The following is a 25,665-nucleotide window of genomic DNA, read 5'->3' as shown; positions in this document are numbered from 1 at the left end:
CTTCAATAGTCTTTAAGATTTTATTCGCCGTCTTTAGCACATTGAGATTAACAAACAGCATTTGTACACTGGAAACAAGCACATGCTATTAAAAGCAATGTTGACAGAAAATAAGCAGACAGATCACAATTTGTACAATGCTTTGGAGTAACTTTAACACAGTAATGCCTTATTTAAAGAGTGCAAAACTACCCAAGGTCAACTTTAATATTTGAATGAGCAATTACAACAAGGCATTTGTCCCAAACTTTGAATTTAACATTTACATCTCAAAATTCAGTGTAGAAGCTAAAGTTATAGAAGTTGGTGCTAAGCACACTACCAGGTGGGAATTGTTAGGGTAGTGGTTTTCATCCCAAACCTTCCAGTGTTTTGCCAAATTATACTTCATGCTTTAGAAATTTGGTCAAATTTTTTTCAAATAACCAATGTAACTGCCAATTCCATCAGGAGCAAAATTAACATGTTCTAAACTGAAAAAAAATCGTTCCCCATTGAGTGTGCCGCAATTAAAAGATACGGAATGCAAAAGCTTAAAAAAGAAACAGCACTACAATAATTCAACCTGTACAATAACCTTATGGTGAAAAATTAATGCAAGGCAAACGTTTATTCCAACACCCAATTACAAGTCTATAGCATTGCATAACCAACTTTCCACTACTGTGAATATCAGCATGTGTGCATGCTTGTAGATTATGCCTCCCAGTGTCTCCTCTGGCATGGTTTGTATTTGAGCTTCTAAAGCTATCAAAACAGTTGCAGTCCGTGCCTTACTGTTGCCCCCCCCCCACTTGCCAGTGCAATAATTTTTCATGACAGCAAGGATGGCTCTGTATTTGGGCCACGATTTTACAGAGTGCAAGGCCATACTGCAACACTCAGCGTATTTTTTTGATTGTGTGTTGAAACTCTTGCGCATGCCAGCGTAATGCACATGTTGACACTCGGCAGGTGCCAATGTTTGCTCATTTGCGTGGCCTTAATGAACTCTGAACAGTCTAACACTCAGGTGAGCATTGCTATGAAGGAGTTATACACATGCTTCTGAACACCAACCAAAGCAGAAGATTCACATCATGGGTTTTTCATTTAGCATGCAATTTTAAAATGCCTTTTCACATCGTTCACTCGTGTGCCCTGCTACATTCATTGCAAAACAATGATAGTCTTTAACAATTTCCCAGTGCTGAGGTTCATAAATTATTTTTACATGTCTATCAAGGTTAATAGAACGAGGCCGAGCAAAAGATAATCTGACTTTAGCTAAAATAAAACCAATATACAATATATGGAAAACATAGTTTATACCTTTTTAAAATTATGGAATTATTACCCTCATGCCTAGACCCAGTCACCAACTAGTTTATCAGTTTTCCTCAAAGAAATGTCATTCGATGTACCTTAGTTTGTACCATATACCATACAATTCCTCAAGCCAATGTGACATTTTCTAATTGATATTGGCTGCGTCTACAGGTTTCCACTGGCCCTCCCCTTACACACTAATCTTGAGATGGGTAACCTTACGCTGAAACACAACCAAATTTAACAAATACTCTAGGTTTGGGCTAGAATAAAGAGGCCACACCAGGTGCAAAAAGGCTCAGTTGGTGTTGGGATCTGTGGAATCGTTTGGGCGCTTGCTGTACTTCTGGTGGATGATGAAGAGCACGATGCCCAGGACGAAGCAAATGGTGCCCACGGTGATGTAGGCGATGCCGAGGAAGGGGTTCTTTCCGCCCATCCACGAGGTGGTGCTGAGGATCATACGCTTTCTGCCTCCAAAGCTCATCACCGGAAAGTCTGTGGAGCTGCGTTAAGGAAGACTGGAGCGCGCGCTGCGGGTGGGAAACTTTCCGGGCAAATATAAACCACAACGATAATTGTCAACACTATCAATCCACTGGTGGATGTGGGTTGTTTGACCATACTCCATGGCTGGGAATCAAACTCTTGGCCAAGATATTAGTGCAGTGGGAAACCAGTGCTCAAGCAAATACACCAAACACAAATGGAGAAAAAATACTATAGATGTAATTGCATTTTTTCCACCATTCAATGAAGGTACACAATGCGATCATATACAAACCATGGTTTTACAGTAGACCAGGAGGTAAAGGGATAGGGACTTGCTGTCCACCCAATACAAGTCATTACAACCAGTTATAGCTTCAATACAATTGTGATTTTTTTTAAAGCATACTTTCAATCTTATCTTACCTTTCCAGACCTCAATACCCATTTTCCAAGCTGCGGAAAAACATTGTTAAAACAGCGACGTGGACCACTAAAAAAGAAAGATTTATACCAACACAAATGGGCTACTGTACATCCCCTATAGTCACAGCAATTGCATTGGAAAGTGAAAGGATACTGTAGTCCACTTTGAGGAGGTAAGAGCCAGCAGGCAGCCCGTTGTCTGTCATGTTGACGCGGCGGTAGAGCTTGCGGAACGTGGGCAGGGCAGCTGTTCTCATCCACACGATGAAGTCCTCGTTCATGAAGCCATTGTTGTTGCTGTCCAGTTCATCGAGTTCAGAAATAGATCTATTCCAGTACAGCGGCTTGGTAGTGCCTGCGACGAAAACACATTACGGTGTATGTTTTTTTTGCTATTGTGCAAATATAGCTTCCGGGATGTTTTTCAGGTTGTTATCACGTGTCGAACTTGTCCGACGTTTCTTTCTACGTGATGATGGGAGCTTCTGAAAAGTTTTCGAATCGGCTCGCAGATGGTTTAGGGAAACGTCGGACAGAGTGTTGAACACGTGGTACAACCCAAAAACACGTCGGATGAATAAAACAAGCATGGTGACCATATAAAAATTGCTTTGCAGCTCCACGTTTCCAGATGAATGGATCATCTTTGTAATGTCACTCATCCTTGTGGCAAATGTGGCAGTCATATACAAACCTGCAAAAGCCTTGGTGAGATTGTTTTTTGGCTCCGGGTTCTGAAATTTTACGTTCTTGTCCGTCCACCAGGCAATTCCAGTTTTTATCATCGGCACCGGAACATTGTCGGTAGCGTTTGCCATGTACAACGTTAGTGTATCTGCCAGAATCAACAAAAGGTACATACAAGTCGTTAATACAGTCCTTTATAATCGTGTGAAAATGTTGAGCCTAAATGTGTTCTTTTCAAGGGAAACATTTGTAAAATTTAGATTAAAAAAAACCTATATTTACATCGGCTCAAGCATCCGGTAAATCTGTTGATTTGTACGGTGATCCCCACCCTGAATCCCTTGCCTATCCCTGCATCCTGTGAAGATAGATGCCGCATGCATCTCACTTCCACTTTCTCTTCCGTCACATTAACCCTCTCATTCCCTACACCTTTGCCCAAGTCATTCCTTCTCCCCTTGCTGCCAAGCGCTCCGTTATTCCTGCTACTCATTCTGCACCATGTCAGTCTTGGGGACTAACTCCAGCATCCCTTCCTGGGTCATCTTGGCCTGTCAGTCCTTTTGCATAACTTTTACTTCCCATAGTGTGCCACAGGTAAAATTTTTTATCGCCAAACAAAAATGCGAAACAACACAGTAATGTCACATGAAAGCGGGGATACATTTAATTTTTAAATGGGGTTCTGCTGAAAGGAAAGTTAATAAACTTAAAGTCTGGAAAAGTATTTCATGAACAAACTCATGAAGACTAAGGAATCTAAAAGCTTATTGATAACTGGCTGATATGGTTTAAATATCAGATGTAATATGGATGCAGTGTTGTTTCATGCTTGAGTGGTATTCCCTTTACACTAAATGCCCACCCCCTCAAAATTTCCAACAAGGGACCTTTCATTTTTTTTTACGATCTGCTACACTTGAATTTCACATTTACTTCTTTAAACCAGCACTTTGCTTTATTATAGTTATGCATTAGTTCACATCTTTCGGGCTCATGGAAAGTTAAAAGTCACAACTGCCAACTTCCTATGCAAAAAGTCAAAGTGCAAACCTGCAATTGCTCGATTACGCCACTTCTGGCAGCCGCGTCTTGCACTCGAGGGAACGCTTAGAGGGTATTTGGCCTACTCTTTCACACTGGATGTCTTAGGGGCAGGTGGGAGCAGCCACACTTTCCCATCACATGCAACTTGCCTATCAGTGTGGTGTAACTATTTATACTGCTGGGTGGACATGCAGTGGCATTGACTAAACTTGCACCTTGTTTAAACTTCCATCGGGAGATCGAATCTAACCACTGACCTCCAAAATCCAGTGTGCTAACTATTACACAACGGGCATCACCCTCAACCTTCCAATAGATGCCATTTAATGCCATCGATTTCGCCAATCCAGAAAGATGTAGTTGTGTGTGTTCCCACCGTTGAACATGCTGTTTGCAATAGCTCCGCAAGGTGCAATCGGAATGCTGCCATTCTTTTCATAAGGAGCACACTCGCTGCTTGGATTCTGTGAAATGCAAACCACGAGCACACAACTGAAAACCGCTGCATCGTTGAAAAAAAAAACACGTTATTTGTACAACCTTTAAAATTATAATGTAATTTGTGTTGTATTTCAAACTTTAATTCACCAATAAGGAGGCATTGACACCATACAGCTGGTTGTCATCTCGGGACTTGACGTAGCGTCGATGGTTTTGGTAGAAGTTGGACAGCCCGTAGTACATGTACACTGGACCCTACAACAATGACAGCAGGGCAGGGAAACATTTAAAGTGATGGGCAAGCACTTCATCGTCAAAAATTATGGCAACACGACCGCCAATACCCATTCACCGAGCAACACCAACCGTACCTTAAAATTCTCGGTTAAGTTGAAGGCGATGGAGCAACTGCAGGTTTGGAAGCTGTTATTCCAATACATGCGCACTTCGGCACAACGTGCACAGTCGTCGCTGTCTGTGTAGTCGAGCTGAAAGAAATTGGGAGCATGGAGCTGTCAATACCACATCGCGTGCACTGCAAGTTTATCCCTTTACCACTGACCATCACTATACAATCTCCAAATAGTAACACAAAATAAGACCAATAAATAATAAACAGACTTCTTTTAGTAATTACATTCATCGCCTGGCCATGAGAATCGGACCTTTAAAACATTAATGAGATTTGCGATCCAAGTGAAAGCTCAAAAGGAGTTGTCTATTATTCATATCTTGAGCCTCACTCGGATGTATTGATAACACTTGGCAGGATACACCAAAAGAACATATTCTTTGTCAGGTATTAGTGGAGAGTGCACAAAACATCCATTAGAGGTTTTCTTTGGGGTAAGATGGCGTAAATATATAAATGTGTCGTTAAAACACGCCACCACCCGACATATATTTACACGACCTAACCCAAAAAAAACTCTATTATGGATGATGTTGGTCACAAAAGCCTGCTACGTGTTAAACTGCACTAAACATCCTCGCCGAATGGTTCTCGACTGCAGTCGCAGCCATCCACTTCCAGAGATATTTGTCATCTATCCTCATCACAATTCCTTTATCACATAGGTTAAATAACATTCGGTTACTCCATGACAGCAAGGAATAAAACGTGTCTTGAGCACTTAAATCAACCCATGTGCAAAGGCTAGCCGGATTATGGTGGCAGCTTGGACAGGCCTTCATCCGGCAGTGGATTGATAATGCCTGATAGTGGTGATAACTTGTAAGGTTGAACACTTACAATAATCCTGCCACCCCATGTATAATTAGGCCGAGTGTATTAAAGTGCTGTGTAATACCTCACCGTAATGGAATGGGGATTTACAAACACTACCTGTACAACACTGGTGTGCAATGCTGCACAGTCCAAAACAAACACATTTCCCAGTCACAGGCCAACGCATACCAGTCCTTAACTATACAATTCAGACGAACCAGTTTAGAACACTTAGTGGAACGCACACGTGCAAGACTTCTGGCAATCCACGGCTGGAAGAGGGCACCTCTCCGAATCGTGCGAGTAATGGGGATTTATATGACTGCAGTATGCTTTTTGCCACGATGGTCAGTGCGGGTTGTGGTGTGAAGGCGGGTAGCAGCTATAGGCGCATATAACAGCACGTGCATGTTTGTGACACTTCCTTTGTGGCTGCCAACATAGCCCCGTAGCGGCTTACAACACCCTGGTATTTTGCAAAGTGGTCGTCCATCCAAACACTATCCAGGCTCAACAATGCTTAGCTTCTGAGATGTGACGGGATCGGATGCATTCCCGTCCATATGGTTATTTGGAAACAAAAAGATGACTTAAGTGCAAACTAAAGTCACAAAATAACGTCATACTACAGGCGGGTCACTTAATTGCAACACAGCACGCAAATGTTCACAACTTTACTGCAGTTATGCGCAATGCCCCTTGAGTACACAATAGGTACACGGCTCATTCGGTACAATACCTTCAGGTTCAGAACACCACATTTTAGTCCACAGATTAAAAACGAAACAACCTATGTCACAATTAGGAATGAACATCCTTCATGTAACTGAAAACCCATGTTCACACAGTTCAGAACACACCCTACCGAGCGAGTGTCATTCAGAATAGCCAACCCATGTTTGGAACGCACACCAGTTCACGGAAAGATTTCATTTAACAACAGTTAAAAATGCAGTACCGCACAATATCAATAACAGTCCAGAAAGCACCCATCGTTTACGACAATTGTGATTCTGCTGCGATTGGCTGTGATGTACAAGCACAAATAACAACATCTCCATAAGACGTTTAAGACCACAGCCCTCTTCAAAGCACACAGAGGCAAATCCTCCAACTGTTGCCTATCCTGGCCTCAATGTGCTACCAAGGGACACTTACAGAAACGTCGCATATCCTGTATATATTTGTTCCCTTTTAAAGCCACGCAGTACGTTGACGGAACGTATATAGTGTCACTTCTACACGTTGTGAAAACGACAGCGAAATATTCACACGGCAACAGCAACACCACACGCTCTCAGAAACCACCACCACCAACACACGCTCTCAGAAACCACCACCACCAACACACGCTCTCAGAAACCACCACCACCAACACACGCTCTCAGAAACCACCACCACCAACACACGCTCTCAGAAACCACAACCACCAACACACGCTCTCAGAAACCACCACCACCAACACACGCTCTCAGAAACCACCACCAACAACACACGACCTCAGAAACCACCACCACCAACACACGCTCTCAGAAACCACAACCACCAACACACACTCTCAAAAACCACCACCACCAACACACGCTCTCAGAAACCACCAACAACAACAACACACGCTCTAAAAAACCACCACCACCAACACACGCTCTCAGAAACCACCACCAACAACAACACACGCTCTAAAAAACCACCACCACACGCTCTCAGAAACCACCACCAACAACAACACACGCTCTAAAAAACCACCACCACCAACACACGCTCTCAGAAACCACCACCAACACACACTCTCAAAAACCACCACCACCAACACACGCTCTCAGAAACCACCAACACACGCTCTCAGAAACCACCACCACCACACGACCTCAGAAACCACAACCAACAACACATGCTCTAAAAAACAACCACCACCACCAACACACGCTCTCAGAAACCACCACCACCACACGCTCTCAGAAACCACCACCAACAAAACCTCAGAAGCCGCCACCAACACACGCTCTCAGAAGCCACCACCACCACACGCTCTCAGAAACCACCACCAACAAAACCTCAGAAGCCGCCACCAACACACGCTCTCAGAAACCAGCACAGGTGAGTTCAGGGAACAGCAACCTGCGGCTCTTTCCGGGACTGCTTTCGTGGCGTTATTGATGATGAAGGACCATCCCACCCCGTGTCTCGAATTCGCGTCCATTGCGGCTCTTGAAATCGAGTTTTTTCTTTAAATCGCCGTTTGTTAACGAACGTGCACTAAACATGTCTCTCCGTTGTTCATTTTGGTTTCCCTCCGTGTTAGTTTACACCGCCTCACGCCCCTCACAAACATCACCATCACCACCAACACCACCACCATCATCAACACCAACACCCATCATCACCACCACCATCATCATCACCACCACCATCACCACCATCATCAGCACCAACACCCATCATCACCACCAACACCACCACCATCACCACCAACACCATCATGACCATCACCACCACCGTCGTCACCTCATGCTCCAGGATGTTGTTGGACGTGATGAGGAGGCCAATGCCGAGCGGGATGAAGATGACAGCGATGATGAAGAAGGCTGGCAGCACCGTGCCGGCGGTGAGGATGGGCTGCCATGCGGGCAGGCGCTGCTGCTTGAAGGCGGTGTTGTCGGGCCGACGGCTACGCACCTCCTCAGCCTCGCCATCTTTGACTCCGCCGCCCGCGTTTGCCGCCATCGTATCGCACGCGAACACGCGAGCGGGTCGTCGATGTTAAACGCGTCTGTTAATGTCACCTCGTCGTCGTTGTTGGTGGTTCTCGTTATGACAATCGTCGTCGTCGTCGGGAACGTTTTAAGCGACGGCCGCCTTCGTTGCCGTTGCTGCACCTCGACCGCGGTGATCGCTTCCGCGATGCTGAGTCAGGGCCCTTTGGCTCCGTGACGTCACGGCGATGTGGACGGAGCCTGCCGCGATGCTGAGTCTGGGGCCCTCTGATGTGGGCGGGGCCTGCCGCGATGCCGAGTCCGGGGCTCTGTGATGTGGGCGGAGCCTGCCGCGATGTTGAGTCCGGGGCCCTCTGATGTTGGTGGAGCCTGCCGCGATGCCGAGTCGGGGCCCTCTGGTGTGGGCGGGGCCCTCTGATGTGGGCGGAGCCTGCCGCGATGCTGAGTCGGGGCCCACTGATATGGGCGGAGCCTGTCGCGATGCCGAGTCGGGGCCCTCTGGCTCCGTGACGTCAAGGCGATGTGGGCGGAGCCTGCCGCGATGCCCACTGCAGGGAGCGGTGGCGCAGCGGTTTGGTTAAAACACCAAAACTGAAACCTTTCGCAAGGAACACTTTAACACGCGCGCTTTTGCGACCAATATTATTCATAATAAACGTTTTTGGGTTAGATCGCGTTATTTATAAATGTGTCGTAACCCTCCACCACCCGACACGGCCAAACAGTAAAACATGTGTCACGTTTACAAAAAACAAATAGTTCACTATTATTTCCCTTCTACGTGACTTTACCGAAAGAACCAAGAATATAATTGGTGACTACTTCAGCACACCGGTGTGTTGGAGAGTAAACCCACAACATTTACAATTTGAGTAGTACGCCGTTTCGCTGGTGATCACAACCAGCTTCAATTTCACTTGTTCAGCAGTTCCTGTAACTGCTAGAGGTCGCTGTCTTTAGAAGTGTAAAACAATATACATACAGTAATCATACATATTTAATTCGAATTTCCTGGCGGGAAGTGGATCGTTGTATCTGAGCAGAACTAGCGATTCGAACGTTCTCCAATTTTTAAGATTCGATTAACCAATATAGTATGTGTTATAACTGGGATGTTAATTATTGGGTCACCCGCAATACATAGGTGGATCCAATTATTAGGCATGTAATTGATTCACCTGGATCTATTACGAAAACAAATTCGGACGTGAAATAACGAATTTTTATAAATGCGCTTCCATGCTTGTGTTGAGACCGTTGAATCAGGGATAAGAGTAGCCCGTATTTCAGGTGCGGACAATGAGAGGCGAGTTGATTAAGAGCTAATCCGATGATGGTGTGCTAACCAGATATAATACGAAACACGTGCAGAGTGGAGATTACAGCACAGGTGGCCTAAATATATTGAAATTAATAATCGACGTCCATAACAATCACTTAATGCAAGAGCCAAACATCGCACACCTGCCTTTGATGTTTCTCCTCGAAGATACCACATCTCCATCATGAATTAAGCATGAAAGGCAAGTCACAGTAGCAGTACGACTGTGACCATGCAACCCAAATTGTATATTGGTTCTTTCGGTAAAGTCACGGAGGTATAAAATAAAATAAATCACGACGTTTCGATTGCAACACAAGCAATCCTCATCAGGTGTGAAAACCACAGTAAGAAAAAAAGGTTTTTTGCTGAAGTAGGAGAGCGAGAAAACCTTTTTAAATCCTTTATATTAAGTTCACTTGCTTGCTTGCTTACGACCGTGCAAATCTTTCGGTCGTTTTTTAACCCACTTCCCGTGATCCAATCGAGCTGAAATTCTGCACACAAACTCGTTGTGCGTGACAATTTATTTTCGTGAATTTTTTTTCACCAAAATTTGACACTTTTTAGGAAAACTAAATTATATTTAATTACCAATTGCTTAATGGTGGCAGCCATTCATCTGACCCATAGGTGGCAGCCATCTCAAGCCAGAGGACGAGAGGACTCTAGCCGCCACGCATATAAAGGATTTATAGTGAAAAACTTCGTTTTTACGGGTTAATTTTTTTCTTGCTGTGGTTTTCCCCCCTGATATGATTGCTTGTGTTGCAATCGAAACGTCGTGATTTATTTTATTTTATACCTCCGTGACTTTACCGAAAGAACCAAAGAGTATGGATTCCTGCAATCACGATAGCTTCAAACCCAAATTGTGGACCATATTGTCAACCATTGCAGTCTGCGCTCCTTCAGCGGAGGCATAGAAACACGTGTCGAGTCGTTCTTCGTGATTACAGACTCAGACGGAGACCAGGGTACAATGTGCAGGGCTGCTTGCCATTTATTCACACCGACATCCAACCTCCTCTTTCTGTCTCGAGTACCCCCAACTCCCTGACTCTCGCCCTCTCTCCTGACTCCCTCGACCTTCGTCCAGGCTACCCCGTACTCATCCACCCCTAGCCTCCTTTGTCTCTCCGGCCCAGGAGCCTTTCTTCCTGCTACCTGGCCCCTCTCTCTCTCTCTGACACCAGCGTGGACGGCACCCCTCGTGTTCACCTTCTGCAGCGCTCGCTCGTCACCGTGGCGTGCGCGATGACACCACAACCACGTGGCTTTTTTTTTGTATTGTGCGCGGTGCTTTTAGCGCCACAGCGCGTCGATTTGTAGCGTTTATTTTCATGTTTGCTGGTGACCAGTGGCGGCTCCTGCAAAATCTCTCAGGGGGGCAAATGTCTGGATGATTGATACGGATAAGGTCCACCCATGCAATGGATAAATTAACAGCTTAAGCATGTAAAGGCAACTTCACTTCTTTAATATTAATGAAAAATAAAGTGACTCTTACAATACATCTTGTTTGTTTATATACTCACTATTAAAACAAACCACTCCAGTTTCTTTTATTAAAGATTCCAATAGGTGGCGACAAATTATATTGTTGGATGAAACGTGCTTACGTATGATGACGTCAGCACGTATGATGACGTAAGCACGTTAGGGCGAGCTCTCCCGGAAGCCATAGAGAATGCATTGCAGCGCCCCCGTTCGAAAAAAAACATCTTTGAATGTAAGTCTATGGGGCCACTCGGGGCGATTCTCAGCTGGAGGGAAATCGCCCAAAAAGAGGCGGTACTCCACAGAACGTAGCATGACGCTGATTGGACTATATCCAGAGGCACAGTGACGGCTAGCGTGACTCTGTGGTTGAATGACATTGGTGGTGCGTCGCCCAATCGCCCTAATGAAGAAACCGCCCCTGCTGGTGACTGTATTTCATATTGAAATCGCCTCCAGTGCTTTTGCTGCTGGCGGCAATAAAAGTTGTTTAAAAGTCAAAAGTCTCTCTGACTCCTCTTTCTCACTCTCCCCTTCCGTCCAGGTTCCCCTTTTATCCCCTTAGCCCGGGCTCCTCCCTTTTACCTGGCTTCCTCCTTCTACCCGGGATCTTTCTACTTACCCTCTTCTCTCTCTCCCCCTTCTGGCAGGCCCTCTGCACCAACACAAATGGTGCACTGACTTTCACGTTTTGACCGGTCGACTTTGAGCGGGCGATGTGCGTGGCTCGTGGCGGTGTGGCGCACGTGCCGCGGTTTTGCGATGGCGACGTTTGCTGTACTCGATGTTGGTGACCCCGTATCGAAAGTGGCTCCAGGGCTGTTGCTGCTGGCAGCAATAAAAGTTGTCAAAAGTCAAGTCTCTCCCTTCTGGCACTCCCCTTGCAGCTTGGGCCCCTTACCGGAGTTCCTATGATCACTGTTTCATTGCTTTCATGGTTTTATTTAGGTGATTTCGAAAAGTGTATTGGTTTAGCCATGTTTGTTTGTTGTAGTACAGAGTTAGACTGATGGCCTTCATCTAAGTTGTCTTGTGGTTGTTGTTGTTGTTTGACTTGCATCCCACTGGGATTTTTGCACACAGCGTTGGTGTACGGTGTTTTTTCTGCAATATTTTGCTGTCTTTTCTTGGATTTTCTGATTGCACTCAGTCACATGTTCACTTTAAGATGTTTTTTGTTCATGTTTTTGTTTTTTGTTTGTTGCGGTTGCACCCGATTCAAGAGCCCAATGGCTCACAGGGCTATACCTAATAAATGAACTTGAACCGCGGTTACCCCTCGTTGGGTCCATGCAGTACTCCGCTACACACGGATACAAACTCTCAAGTATGAAGCCCTCTAGTGGCTAGGGTAGTTTGACAGTATTTAGCTTATTGGACATACTTTACACGGTTGGCTCAGGTCAGATTTTTTTCTTCAGAATATTAATTTATACTGGAGGAATCAGATGAGCTATAAAGATAGTTATCAGTAGTGACCCCCATTGAATTATCTAAAACTTAATTTTTTTATTTATACCAATGACTGTGAAAACAGATGTGAATAGGCAAATTAAACCAATAGTAGGGGCCAATCAATTGGGGGTTGGTCACAAGACATCCGGACCACCTTGTACAGTATTGCAATCTGCAAGAATAGAATGATCGAGCAGTGCCTGGCTGGTGCCTCTGAAGAGAGAGAGAGAGATAGGGATGGTTGGTGATGATTGCTCGATAAGGCGATCACCAGGGGGCCAAAGACGGGTGAGATGGAGGGAGAGAGAGTGGAGCCTCAAATGGAGAGGGTATGTAAGAAGAGATACAGGGTACAGAGGGGGTGTAAATTGTGAAACGTCCAAGCAACGGCTGGAAGTGAAGAAAATCGCTCGGGCTGGGCTGGTGGCGTGGTACGGTGCAGGTCAAGGGGCACCCGGCGCGTGAGGGGTGGCAGGAGGCGTCCGGTGAGAGGGAGTTGTGCAACGCCGCTTCCATTCGTGCGTGTGGCAGCAAGATTGTCATGGGCTAAAAAGGTTCATGACGAGGTCTGTTATCCAGGACGAGAGGGCTGCAGGAGAGAGTTCGTGTAGTTTAGAAAGAACGCAACCCAGCGTTTTATTACGTTTCCCGCGGGCTGAACATTTCCCAAAGACTGAAATGAACATCGATTATTATTCTTGCGTATGGCAATATGTTCGGCAGCAAAATGCCGCTGTGTCTGCTTGCCACAAGAGGGCTTCTGGAGAGAGTTGGTGATGTTATGCTATTCCTGCATTGAAGGAGTGCAGATGAGTGGTTTTACTACACGGCCCATAGTTTTGGGTTGCATGGCCCCCAGTCGCACTGTGGCTTATATCTTTTTATTTTCTTGTTGATGCTCCGATGCCGTTGATGGTTCCACCAGTGACTTTGAGAAATGTCAAAGCCAGGAGATGCCATGTTTGAGTCTTTAATTTGGGTATTAACTAGTTGTGTAACGAAACGGACACGGGACGACACGGGAAATGTGGGGAAAGGGTTTCTAAAAACACATAGGACAGACTTGCCAGGAGTTAGTAAGCTCAAGTTTATTTAATGTGAATACTGGTAAACGTTTTACATTCATCAATGACAAACCTTCAGTGTGGTCATTTCACTTGCATTGTGAACTTGGGTATGAAAATAAAATTATGAATCGATTGTCACCACTAATAATTAAGCATGTTTAAATACTCTTTGGTTCTTTCGGTAAAGTCACGTCGGTAGAAAAATAATCAATCACGACGTTTCGATCGCAACACAAGCAATCGTCATCAGGTGGGACCACAGCAAGAAAAAACTGCTGAAGTAGGCGAGAGATCTGCCGTGGAACGTAGTTATATAGGCCTCGACAATAGGGGGAGAGAGAGAAGGGGGGGCATAAAGTGGACCCCATCTACCTACGTGACTTTACCGAAAGAACCAAAGAGTATGGATTCCTGCAGTCACGAAAGCTTCAAATCAAGATTCATGTTTCAATACACACCAATTTCAAAAATGGCCAGGATTCAGGGGTTGCGATGTTTTCTTTACATCTGAGTCTTTGTGATTTATAATCACTGCTCTACCAATCAAGATTCATGTCGGTCTCTTATGACTTGCGGCCGCAACTGCGAATTTATTTTGACGTGACATGTTCCAAAACGTTTGTAAGGCAACGAGAAAGAACTGGGGTGATGGGAGCCTTAGCTTAGATTTGGCAAAGCTGGACCCTGATACGACGGGGATATTTAGCCTTCCCTGTGAAGGAGATCGCCTGCACCTCTGGTTAGAATACCTACAGGATTAACCAGGGTGGCCGTGGGGTTCGAACCGCAAATATCTGCATCAACTGCCCAACCGACGACCACTCACTCGGCCATGTCACTGCCCCAATTCCACTTTACGGTTCAGACTATTAAGCCGATTAAAGGACTAAAAAAACATTAACTTTTTAGTGGTCAATTTCTGGGGCCCTGTTAAACATCGTGGCTGTCCACACCGTCTCATGGAGGCTGGAATCCCCTTCCACATCGCCCAGTGTGACCACGCTGACGTTGCCAATGAAGTTATCCATCAACAAATTAATGCGGTTTTTACATGACCGACGACTCCATCTTATGTTCAGAAACGTGCATTGTCACAGTGGGTCGGTAACGATTCAAAGCTGTCAAAACAGACCATGGCCAGGCATATTTCTCAGATTTGCACCAAAGCGACATGAACATTACTTACACCTGTTCCCGTTACGCTCGTCAGCTTTATTTTTATCCGATGAAAAAAAAAGTTTTTTATCCAGAAAAGTCTCGCCGAGTCTCAAAATACTTTTCAGGAAGGCCCTGCTAACAGGTTTGGTCAGTTAATGAGTGTTTTCCTTAATGTGGAAGAACACTCGGCAATAAATAAGTGGGGAAGGAACACACGGTGCTTTTTTCTGGAAATTTTGCTGTCTTTTCTAGGATTTTCTGTTTGCACTTAGTGACATATTCACTTTAAGATGTTTTCTTGTTCATGTTTTTGCTTTTTGTTTGTTACGGTTGCACCCGATTCAAGAGCCGAATGGCCCACAGGGCTTTACCAAATAAATGAACTTGAACGCTAAAAAAACTCTGCACAGTTGGATTCAATAATCCACTTTCCATTCTGCCATCTCGTGGCCACCCCTACAGCCCCACTGTGCAATGGCAACACGGGATGAACACTTGCGACGTGAAGCATGTTGCCAACTGCGGTGGAGATTTTAGGGATTCTGCAATCCATCTGTGCGGAGTCTCGCGATTTAATTCCCTAGCGATTCGATTAATCTTGCGCGAATCGAGCCCTTGAGAATCGGGGGGGTAAACGTGCAGCCAATCGGAGCGGCGCTCATAGCAGCGCATCGAGGCTCGACCAATGAGCTGCCTCGTCACATCCCGCGCGCCCGGACCACGCCCACCCGTGAATCGACTTGGAACGTACAAACATCGGTCGATTCGATTTCCTTAAAACTTTAAAGCAAAGCGCGAGTTCAATTAACGCCGCCGACGCGCTTACGACTTTCTCGCGACTCCAAAAATGCCCCGCCACCACCCCCACAATCTGCAAGCGTTCGCTTATTATCGTAAAGAAAAAATGAAATTGTGTGGTGTAAAAAAAAAAATCGATTCGACAGCGCTGGAATCGACGCCGTAGATTACTCGCGGATCGATCCGCCGTCTCCTTGCCCGCTTTTGTGTGTCCCGTGGTGGTGGAAGAGGGACGCGTTGGGGGTCCTCTGCCGGTGCTCCAGTGTCTCAACACTCAGTGTTGTTGTTGTTTCATTGTAATAATTCACGAGACACACCGCCAATGTCGACTCTGAAGCAGCAGCAGAAGGAGGAGCGCGGGGTCGAGGTTGCGGTGGCGGGCAACGAGGCGGTCGAGGCGGGCGGCGCCTCCGAGCGCACCCCGCGCAAGAAGGAGCGCGTCTCGCCCGGCGCCGAGGCCGAGGCCGACGGCGGCGGCGGCGGTGGTGGCACGGCCGAGACCCCCGAGGGTCGCAGGACGAGCCGCAGGAAGAGGGCCAAGGTGGGGCTCCCCACACACCACATCACACCCCACACACACACAAAGACAAAGATCCCCCGTATGGATTTAACAGACTAGGGGCAAGTGTTGTTAGCAAGTAGCAGCTATGAAGGCCGGTTCGGCACACGAGGGGGTGGGTGGCCAGCACCACGCCCGGTCGCCTTTGTCTCCCCAGTGGCGATGTTAACACACCGCACCAGGTACTCATTTGAGGCTGTGTCGACCTAGGAGAGGCCTAGGACCCCCCCCCCACACACAGCCCCCCCCCACACAGCCCCCCCCCACACAGCCCCCCACCCCACACAGCCCCCCCCCCCACACAGCCCCCCCCCACACAGCCCCCCCCCCACACAGCCCCCCCCCCACACAGCCCCCCCCCACACAGCCCCCCCCCACACAGCCCCCCTCACACAGCCCCCCCCTCACAGCCCCCCCCCCACACAGCCCCCCCCCACACAGCCCCCCCCACACACAGCCCCCCCCACACACACCACCACCACAGCTTTCAGCACCCCCGCTCGCGGGGTCATGCCCCCCCTCCCCTAGCACCAATTGCCCATGACCTGACCTCATCTAACCTGAGCTGACCGTCACCTGAGCTGACCTACCTCGCCTTCACCTCACTTTATCACGAGAAGGCCGATGTGGGGCGGGTGTGTGTGTGTGTGGGGGGTGGGTCTCTAGCACCCCCTTCTGGGGCCAGGTCATGACCTGACCTTCCATGTAGCCTGGCTTTATGGGCCCTGACCTCTCCCGTTCCACGGTCTGACCTGAGCCACCCGTCGCCCACCCACTCCAACACCGACCGTCTGCCAGTGCCCTGGGGCCCTCTATTCGTTCGCCCATACCCTGTGACCTGATCTCACGTCACCCACCTTAGGAGAGGCCCAAGGTGAAGTCAAAAAAGCCTCGCCTGCCATGCCTTCGCCTGGCCTGGCCGAGGGCCCATTTGGAGGCCCCCAATTTGTCTCCTCCTTTTCACCATTTCTCGCGCTGCGATGCCCCTTCCCCTGCCCTGGTCTTATCTGACCTGACACATCCTGCATCTCTGCCCAACCCTGTACAGCATGCGCTTTGCGCGGTCTGCATAATCCAGCCTTGCCGTGCCTTGTTGTCGCCTGTAACTTCCCACTGCTGGGGCAAAGGCCTCCCCCTCCCACCCACCCACCCATGTTGTTCCATTCCTCCCCTGTCCGAGAAGAAGGCCTCGGTTACAGTACAGTAGTTTTTTTAATTCATCTCGCTGCAATCTCTTCCACTGTCTCTCTCTTTCTACCTCATTTGCCACGAGATATCCAACTCTGTAGTTGGCGTAAATCCACACCCTTTCGTGTCTGGCCCTTTGTGTGGTGCACTTGCGCCCTCCACCCGCTTGCTGCCTTTGTCTGAGCCCGGCCTGCCCCCTTCCTCTGTTGTCCTGTACGTTTGAGCCCAGCCATGCACTTCTCTACTGCCCGAGCTAGATGTTTATCAGCCTTGCTTGGTTACACGAAGGCCAAAAGTGGCCTTTGGCGCAACGGGAAATCGGAATGTAACGCTTTGGATCTCGACGAGTGCTGAAACAGAGGGCCCTGTTTTCTGGAGTGTTTCAGACAAATTACATGCACGCTACATCCATCCCGTGTCTCGGTCCACTGTTGTATAAGTGTTTCTCCAGCCGTTCAGGTAGTTTTAACGCCTTGTGAGTTTTGTGTGGTTGTGTGTTAGTGGCATCCCTATGATGACATCTCTGCCCGTGTCCAGCAAGGGGCGCTGTGTCCTTTTGCAGCCGTCCCTGGACCGTGTGTCACCCTTGTTCCGCCTCGCTCGCTCCTTCCCTCAATCCAAGGCTTTGCCGTCGCTTGCATTGTGGCTGTAAACCCGCATTTATTTATCTCTCTCTCTCCGCCATGCGAGCGAATCCTGCCGTGGATGTGTAGCCACCGTGTGTGGTTCACAAAATAGTCCAGAATCCAGAATTGGGTGCGAAGCGCGGAAGAGGTGGGCTGCTCATAACGAACGGGTGATGTGGTGTGGTGGTGGTGTTCCTTGTTTTGTCCGTTCTGCACCTGTATGCAAATCATGGCCTCATCTCACAATGGAGAGGGGACCAGTGTGTGTGTGTGCGCGCGCGCGTGTATATATCTATACTGCTGCCATTTATTAATATAGTCTGCGACGCATTGACAATTATAATGGCTAGTAGGCGGTGAGATCTGAGGGATGTTTGTGAAACGTGGTTGAGAAGGCGAACGCCGGGAGCGGGAGGGACATTGTTATTGCGACGTCAAGAGCGTTTTCTCGCTGGGTGATCCATTTACAGACGTCCCAGTGATCAAAGACCGTGTGTGTTGTGCGGCCGAACCGCGACGTATCAATGACCGGCTTATGCGCGTACGTTGTAGGAACATCAGAGCCGTCAATGTAGGACAGCGTATATTTAATGAGCGTACTGTGTTGCGGTCAATCGTAGACACGCAGAGGCTTTTGAATGAAAATGTTTTCGTAATTTATCTTGTTTTAGTGGAGTATCTAGATATGGATCAGCTCGCATTATCGTTTAATGGCTTGCACATTTGCCGCGCAGTGAAACTGGAAATGCTGTGTGGACACATTCACGTTTGTAGCATTGATAAAAACAAAAATCCTTTATGCTCTCGTGATGCATCAGGCTGCAAGAGCACAGCAGACAGGCGGGATGGAAGCCATGGCCACACTGAGGCTACATTTCCACGGAACCTGGGATAGGCATATACAACGAGCCACAGTGTGGATTGAATTCTGTGAACAAACCATTGTGAATAAATGTGTACAGGGACCGAGCCTGGTCTGCACCGGCATGGCAAGGTAGCCTGCGGACGGAATCTGGTCCACTGGTTAATTTACATCCGGCCCGTGGCCACCTGAGGCCTACCAGTTGGCAGCAGCCTACAAACGATACATGTCCATTTGCACCTGTGTGCAAAATCATGGTCCGATTTCATGATGGAGAGGCCATTTTCAGCTTGTGCTCCGCCGAGGATAGGGAGCATTCGTTTATATGGAAAGCATGCTTGGCTGTTTGTCCTGGGAGCAGTGTATCTCAACAAAAGGGTGTGGATGAATGTGTGGAAGGACCTGGTCTGGAATGGGCTGATACAGGTTGAAAGCGGGGTTGGGAAAGCCTATGGCCTATGGGCTGTAATTCGGTCCTCTACTTCGTTTCATAGCAACAAAATATATTCAATTATTATAAGTCATTGCAAGCATCATATCTGCACCAATTGAATACTAGAGGGGGGTATTTTTTTAACTTGGTAACACTTTCTAGATTTAATATTCAATTATTTATAACTGCTTTTTTGTGTTTATTTTGATGTCCTTCCCCACATCTCCAATTAGCATGGGTTCGCTACGTACGGTGCGAAAGAAGTTCTACATACATACTTTGCAGTTGTGCTTTATAACTATCTGGCGTGTTTTCGGGTTGTATTGAACAAGACGTGGTACAACCCAAAAACACAGAATTGTCTTCCTAATTTAATGTAGGAAAGGCAAACCCTAGTTATTTTGCACAAAACGGTTGGTTAACATGAATGTCTGTTAATTCGTCTTGCCAAAGGCAATTCCTATTCAGGGAGCACCGAATGTATCGTCGCCATTCACAGCTGTGTCTTTGTATTGCAATGAGCAGTTGAGTGCCCATTGCAGAATTAACAAATGCTCTCCTCTGAGCCGAGCAATGCGAAGGTGGCCTTGCGGATGCAAAACTATTTCTACGTTGCATTTCTAACACAGCGAGACAGTCTGGAACTAGCACGGCACCTCCACGGCGGTGCCATTCCATGCTTCTTACATCTGTCTGTCCCCCCCTCCCTTGTCCACCCGGTACGGTGTGGCCTTTTGTTGTGACCGGCTCAACAGCAGGGGCAGCATATGGGCCACTCTGTCCTGGTGTGTATTCATGGAACACTAGTTCTTTGTCTTTTTATAACCGTTGGAAAGGGAACATTGAAAGAGTGAATATCTGTGCTGAGCACAGTGTTGCAAATGTTTCTTTTGACATTAGATTTATTTGACAGTGTTGCTTCTGATTTATGAAGGCTTTGCAGGAGTTTCTCGATGTAAATCTTGGCAACAAAATGAAAAGGCATCTCTCGACGACTGGCTTGGTAATACGCCGTGAAGGCGCGGTCAGAAATTTAAACCCATTTTTTTTTTTTTGACCAGGTAAGGCCCACTGAGCTATATAGCTCTTTTTCAGAAGCCATCTGGCCATAAATGATAGCTGAAAAAATTGGCTGAGATGTTAACTACCTCGCCTGGTATACACAAGGCCATGGGTTCGATCCCGACCCTGACAACTGTATATTTGAAGTTTGCATGCTCTCCCACATGGTAGCATGGATTTTTCTCCAGATCCTCCAAATTTTCCCTCCACATTTAAAAACATGCGTTTTAAGTATTTGGTTGCTATAAATTTCCACATGATAAGCCACTTCGTTGAGCTATCATTTGTGGACAGATCGCTTCTGAAAATGAGCAATATAGCTTATGTGTGCCTTACCTGGCAAAATAAAAAAAATAGTTTAGTCTGAAGTCTTATTTTTTTCCATTTCTAAAGCTTGAAATTAGTCTCGGACAGCATTGGAATCAGCCTTGGTAGGTATGTACAAGATTTTGCCTCATATATTCGAATAAAATGCCGTCTTTATACAAAATCAAATTAACGGATTCCTGGTTGTGGGTGGTCATCATGAAACACTAATACCGTGCTTTTCATGGCTAATGCTCAGCACCTTTTGGCTGCCAATAGAGATTAGCAATGAATGAACTTATTGCTGTGTAGGATTTTTTGCCTTTGTGTACATCTCTCCAATGTGTTTTCGGGTTTTACCACATGTTGTCCAGCATGATGTCCGACGTTTTGCTCCATGCACTAGGAGCTTCTGAATTTATTTTTCCTGAAGAAGTGCCCAGCACATGGAGCGAAACGTCCAACATCATACCACACAACACTTGGTAGAACCAAAATAAAACATCGGAGAGCTCGTAAATGAACCCAACTGCTGCTGCCCACATTTATTACACTGGTCAACAAAAAAAAACATTTTTTTCTGGCCTGGACTAATTTCAGGGTGCTGATTCCAAATCTGATCTCAGATTTGCTCTATCACATCTCATTTTTATACTATCGGCATAACCCATTTTCATTGATATTACCAGAAATTAACTCTTGTCACTTATGATTGCAAGTTGTTGCGAGTCAGTGACTGCTTTAGTGTTAAAATATGGTGCTGTATTTTTAGGATAGTGTGTTTATAATATCATTTTATGTAGATATCCACATTTATTTAATATTTTTCTTCTGCAGTTTCTATTGAAAATGCAATATTTGATATCTCAAAAACCTGATGTGATAGACAAAAACTCGATGTCAGATTTGGAATCGGCACCCCAAAATTACCTTAAAACCGTTGGAATACCTTATGCCAGAAAAAGTGTGTTGACCAGTGTAATTGTTGCGACCCCCCCCCCCCCCCCATGATGACCCTGTGACCCCCCTCTTGCCCTTTTCTCGGCCATGCCAGGTGGAGTACCGCGAGATGGACGAGAGTCTGGCCAACCTCTCGGAGGACGAGTACTACTCTGAGGAAGAGCGCAAGGCCGAGAAGGAGCGGAGGCAGATTACTGTGCCCCCTCCACCGCCTCCCCCGCCCCCTGAGGAGGAGGAAGACAGCGACATCGATGAGCCGTCCGGTGAGAGCTTTAAAAAATATTTTCCTACATCTATCTTTCCCAATTTGATTACAGTTATGGAATTGTCGTCGTGCTGTGAGAGTTTGCGTGTCTCTATTTGTCTTTGTCTATGTGTTTATTTGAGTATACGTGTGTACTGTGTACCCCATAAGTGGAGAACATGGGGCAGAGGGGACAAAGTCTGTGGGGTACGTATGAAGTCTTTTGGGGGGGGGGGTTTACACTCTGAAAGTTAATGGTGTAACTTCCTAGCTTTTATTAACAAAAAAAACTATTGTACAAATATGGGGAAAAAAATAAATTCTTACGGGTTGAGCAGTGGAGCCAAGAAGGCTGAAGGATTCATGCCCACATTTGTTGCCAGCTGTGTTTGTTTGTTTTATTTCAGCATTTTAAGTTCAGGAGTTACTCGATCAGACATTCTCATTTCACTGGGAGCTATGGAGAGGTTACTTGACTAAAATGACAGCAGATACATTTACTAAATACTCAAGACATTTAAAGTCATTGTATGAATAAAATATGATATCCTGAAATTATAATACAGCTGTACAGCAGTATTCTTCTGTATACCAACACGCCTATGTGCACAGTGCTTGTGTGTGTGTGCTTACATAAGCTTTTATAACATGGCATGGAGCCAAAGTAAATGGATCGCAATAGGCGCATGCCTGCCTAAGTAAATGACATTGAAATAAGCCGAATTATCTCAAGGAGAGCATGTGGAACAACAACAAAAACAGGCTGGCACTGGTGCACACGTGAGCGGGTGAGTGTGGGCGTGTTGTGACAGGCCTGGAAGGGGCAGCGTTCCAGAGCCGCCTGCCGCACGACCGCATGACCTCGCAAGAGGCCGCCTGCTTCCCCGACATCGTCAACGGCAATCCGCAGACACAGAAGGCCTTCCTGTACATCCGCAATCGCACGGTGTGCAACGACCCCCTGCATCTCCCCCCTCCTAGATCGCTACCTCTCCTCTGAACTTCCCACACAGCCGTGATGCCCTACGAGGCTCCAACTTGCTGCCAAAAAAACAAGGGGCTCGTTCACAGATTGTGGACTTGTAAACATTTCAATTATAATTCGTCCACCAAGGAAATGGAGCGATGAAACAAGTTCGTGTGAAGGTACATGGAGGAATATTACCATTGCAGGATTGTGAGAGGCGGTGGCGGTTTAGGGAGCCCTTCATCTGGCAGTGGATTGCCCATGGCCGTTGATGATGAAGAATTATAATAATAGCTGCTTATAATGTATCCAGGAAGGGGTGGAATGGTGGTGCAGTGGGCCTCACTAGGTTTCAAGACTTTTATGAGGACTGTGCAATGTGATGTTTGAAATTCCTAACACAAAATGCATTGACCTATATTTAATGACCTCTTACTTACGCTAGTGGGCGATGCACTTTAACACATGCCCAGAGCTGGAAATTTTGCAAATAAATAAGAGAAGTCCCAAATTTAACATTGTGCATTCTTTCTTGACGTTGGTGGAGAGCCAGGGCCAGTCCATATATATCACTCCCCACTTAATGTAAGCTGTGGCAGGGAATAAAAACCTTTGCAGCTTGGTTCATGGTGAATTGGGTTGACCACTGCACCCCCACCAGGCATTTTTGTTGGAAATAGCACAGTTGGCTGCGTACGGTGTGAAAGAAGTTCAACATGCATACATAAAAACAACTTCAATTATTAAAAAGCTTGATTTGTGTCCACGCAGCTGCAACTCTGGCTCGACCAGCCCAAGACACAGCTCACATTTGAGCAGATGTTGCAACAGCTGGAGTCTCCTTACAACAGTAAGCACTTATCCACATTCTCAAACACCATAGTTATTATGGCACACATTAGGCAAAAACAAAAACAGATAGCCTGTAAATGTCACTCTTGGTTACTGAAATCATACAAAGTTGTAATGTGTTTTCCCATTATCGTCACACTTGGACTGCTTTTGTAAACTGTCGCTAACTTTCCCGTCATTGGGTAATTATACAGCTACAGTTTGTGTGCTATTGTCAAGCACTAGATCTATGGTTCGTACTGTTGTCCCTGAATCGCAACAACTCTGCATTTGCCCGCCTCATGTGAAGGTACTATATTTAAATGTTAGATCCGATGGCTGAAGCGTCAAGGGACCGCGAGAGATAGCAACGGCTTGGGAGGGGGGGGCCTTCACCCAGCAGTGGATTGATCATGACCGATGATGGTAATGCTGATGTGTTTACGTGCGCTGCAGGCGACGCACAGCTCGTGCATCGCGTGTTCAACTACTTGGAGCGTCACGGGCTCATTAACTTCGGGATATTCAAGCGCGTCAAGCCCCTGCCAGGCACGTCCCACGGTCTCGCCTTCTCGCTCGCGGCCGCGCGGCGTTCTGCCGACCATTTCGTGTGTGCTGTCTGGGCAAAAGCCCTTTGAAATGTTGTAACCGCCCCGTGTTGCTCTTGGCACCGCAGTAAAGAAAGTGGGAAAGGTGATGGTGATCGGAGCAGGGGTTTCGGGGCTCGCTGCCGCGCGGCAACTGCAAAGCTTTGGCATGGATGTCACCATTCTGGAGGCCAGGGTACGTTTCTTGTTTGTTATCTTTTCACAAGGTTTTTTTTATATATATCGTGTGTAGAAGTACTGAACTGCTATCATCTTTAGAACGCATCTGTAAATGGTGTGCATGCGTATAACATCCAAAGATTGTGCATTTACGCTTTCAAAGCTGTAGTCTTGGCGTAATCTGGACTCTCATGTCGAAGCCCCAACGGGGCAAGGCGAAAGGCAACTAATGTCAGAAAATATTGCTTATACTAGAACTATGCCTATGTAAGGTTTCTTAGATCCAGATTCCACTGTTTTAGTTGTGCGAGTGTTTTTTTTCTGTCGTCCAGGACCGAGTGGGAGGTCGTGTGGCCACGTTTCGGAAGGGAAACTACGTGGCTGATCTTGGCGCGATGGTGGTAACTGGCCTGGGTATGTACTCCATGTCCTTTTAAAAAAATTCTGTTGATAATATCTCTGTTAACTTCATATCTGAAAAAAAAACTAGATTTATATGGAAAGTGATTTTAGCATTGCCAATATTTAGCATTTTTGTTCTCGAGTAATGTATTTTTTGGCAAGTACATATATTGGCCTTTCTGCAGACATTGTATAATCTCCTATATATTACAACATTTTCAACCTTAAGAATGCCAAACAAATATATATATGGGCATCGGATAAGTCAGTTTCGATCGCAACACAAGCAACCGTCATCAGGTGTGAAAATAAACACAGCAGGATGACTGCTGTCGTAGGAGAAAAAGCTGCTGCAATAAGAGTTTATAGAGGATTTTGTCACATTGTACCTAGTATCATAATATTTCTATTTAAATGAAGAGTTAACATCCACCACCATTTATTAATTTATAGCTATTTTAAACATATATAATTTCTTTACATCCCTTTGTTAATTGACTGCTGGATAAAGTCCCCCCCCACCCCGCACCGTGTTGATCACGGGGCTTATTTAACCTTACTTCACACTACTCAGTGCGGTTTGTTGATGTTGGTGGAGAGCCAGGGCCAATTCAGATATAACTCCCCACCTAATGTTACCCGTTGCAGGGAATAGAACTCGGAATGCTGGGTTGATGTTGCGGTGTGTTAACCCCTGCGCCACTGCTCCCCCAGGAGTTTTAGTTGCTAATATTAATTGAATATTTTTTTACTGAGTTTAACCTGACCCTGACAAAAAATTCCATCCGCTTGATGTGTTGTGCCTGTCCCGATTAGGTG

The 25,665-nt window shown here is 46.4% G+C and overlaps 2 protein-coding genes across 6 annotated transcripts in view; one reads left to right on the top strand and one right to left on the bottom strand.

Annotated features, from left to right (window-relative positions):
• Positions 1–6: 6 nt before the first annotated feature.
• On the bottom strand, positions 7–8,561 carry LOC144734232 (cell cycle control protein 50A-like). Its single transcript, XM_078616357.1, has 7 exons — positions 8,132–8,561; positions 4,770–4,886; positions 4,546–4,653; positions 4,334–4,421; positions 2,918–3,058; positions 2,378–2,578; positions 7–1,806 (listed from the first exon to the last, which is right to left on the bottom strand). Exons 1-7 carry the CDS (start codon positions 8,348–8,350, stop codon positions 1,607–1,609), a joined length of 1,074 nt encoding a protein of 357 aa, XP_078472483.1. The 5' UTR covers positions 8,351–8,561; the 3' UTR covers positions 7–1,606.
• Positions 8,562–15,819: 7,258 nt separating this feature from the next.
• The window catches only part of KDM1A (lysine demethylase 1A), a 31,745-nt gene continuing 21,899 nt past the window's right edge, over positions 15,820–25,665 (top strand). For 2 of the 5 annotated variants that reach the window (XM_078616221.1, XM_078616220.1), the window contains exons 1-8: positions 15,820–16,180; positions 21,730–21,898; positions 22,051–22,086; positions 22,692–22,825; positions 23,618–23,696; positions 24,134–24,226; positions 24,354–24,460; positions 24,777–24,858. In XM_078616221.1, the coding sequence (XP_078472347.1) occupies positions 15,962–16,180; positions 21,730–21,898; positions 22,051–22,086; positions 22,692–22,825; positions 23,618–23,696; positions 24,134–24,226; positions 24,354–24,460; positions 24,777–24,858 (919 nt within the window). In that variant the 5' untranslated portion in view covers positions 15,820–15,961. Of the gene's footprint in view, positions 16,181–17,966; positions 18,161–21,729; positions 21,899–22,050; positions 22,087–22,691; positions 22,826–23,617; positions 23,697–24,133; positions 24,227–24,353; positions 24,461–24,776; positions 24,859–25,665 lie in introns of those variants that run through there. The other 3 variants (XM_078616223.1, XM_078616222.1, XM_078616224.1) reach the window with 2 other exon arrangements.

Source organism: Lampetra planeri, chromosome 50 (assembly GCF_965212315.1).
Source record: "Lampetra planeri chromosome 50, kcLamPlan1.2.h2, whole genome shotgun sequence".
Classification (NCBI taxonomy): domain Eukaryota; kingdom Metazoa; phylum Chordata; class Hyperoartia; order Petromyzontiformes; family Petromyzontidae; genus Lampetra; species Lampetra planeri.
This window is presented reverse-complemented; position numbering and strand designations above follow the sequence as displayed.

Bases quoted from the DNA above. Each gene is read 5' to 3' on its own strand.
- LOC144734232 (XM_078616357.1), bottom strand. From the start codon at position 8,350: ATGGCGGCAAACGCGGGCGGCGGAGTCAAAGATGGCGAGGCTGAGGAG. The intron at 4,654-4,769 runs GTACGGTTGGTG...TCATTGTTGTAG, and splicing joins ACTTAACCGAGAATTTTAAG to GGTCCAGTGTACATGTACTA. The intron at 3,059-4,333 runs GTGGGAACACAC...TGATTCTGGCAG, and splicing joins TGCAAACAGCATGTTCAACG to ATACACTAACGTTGTACATG.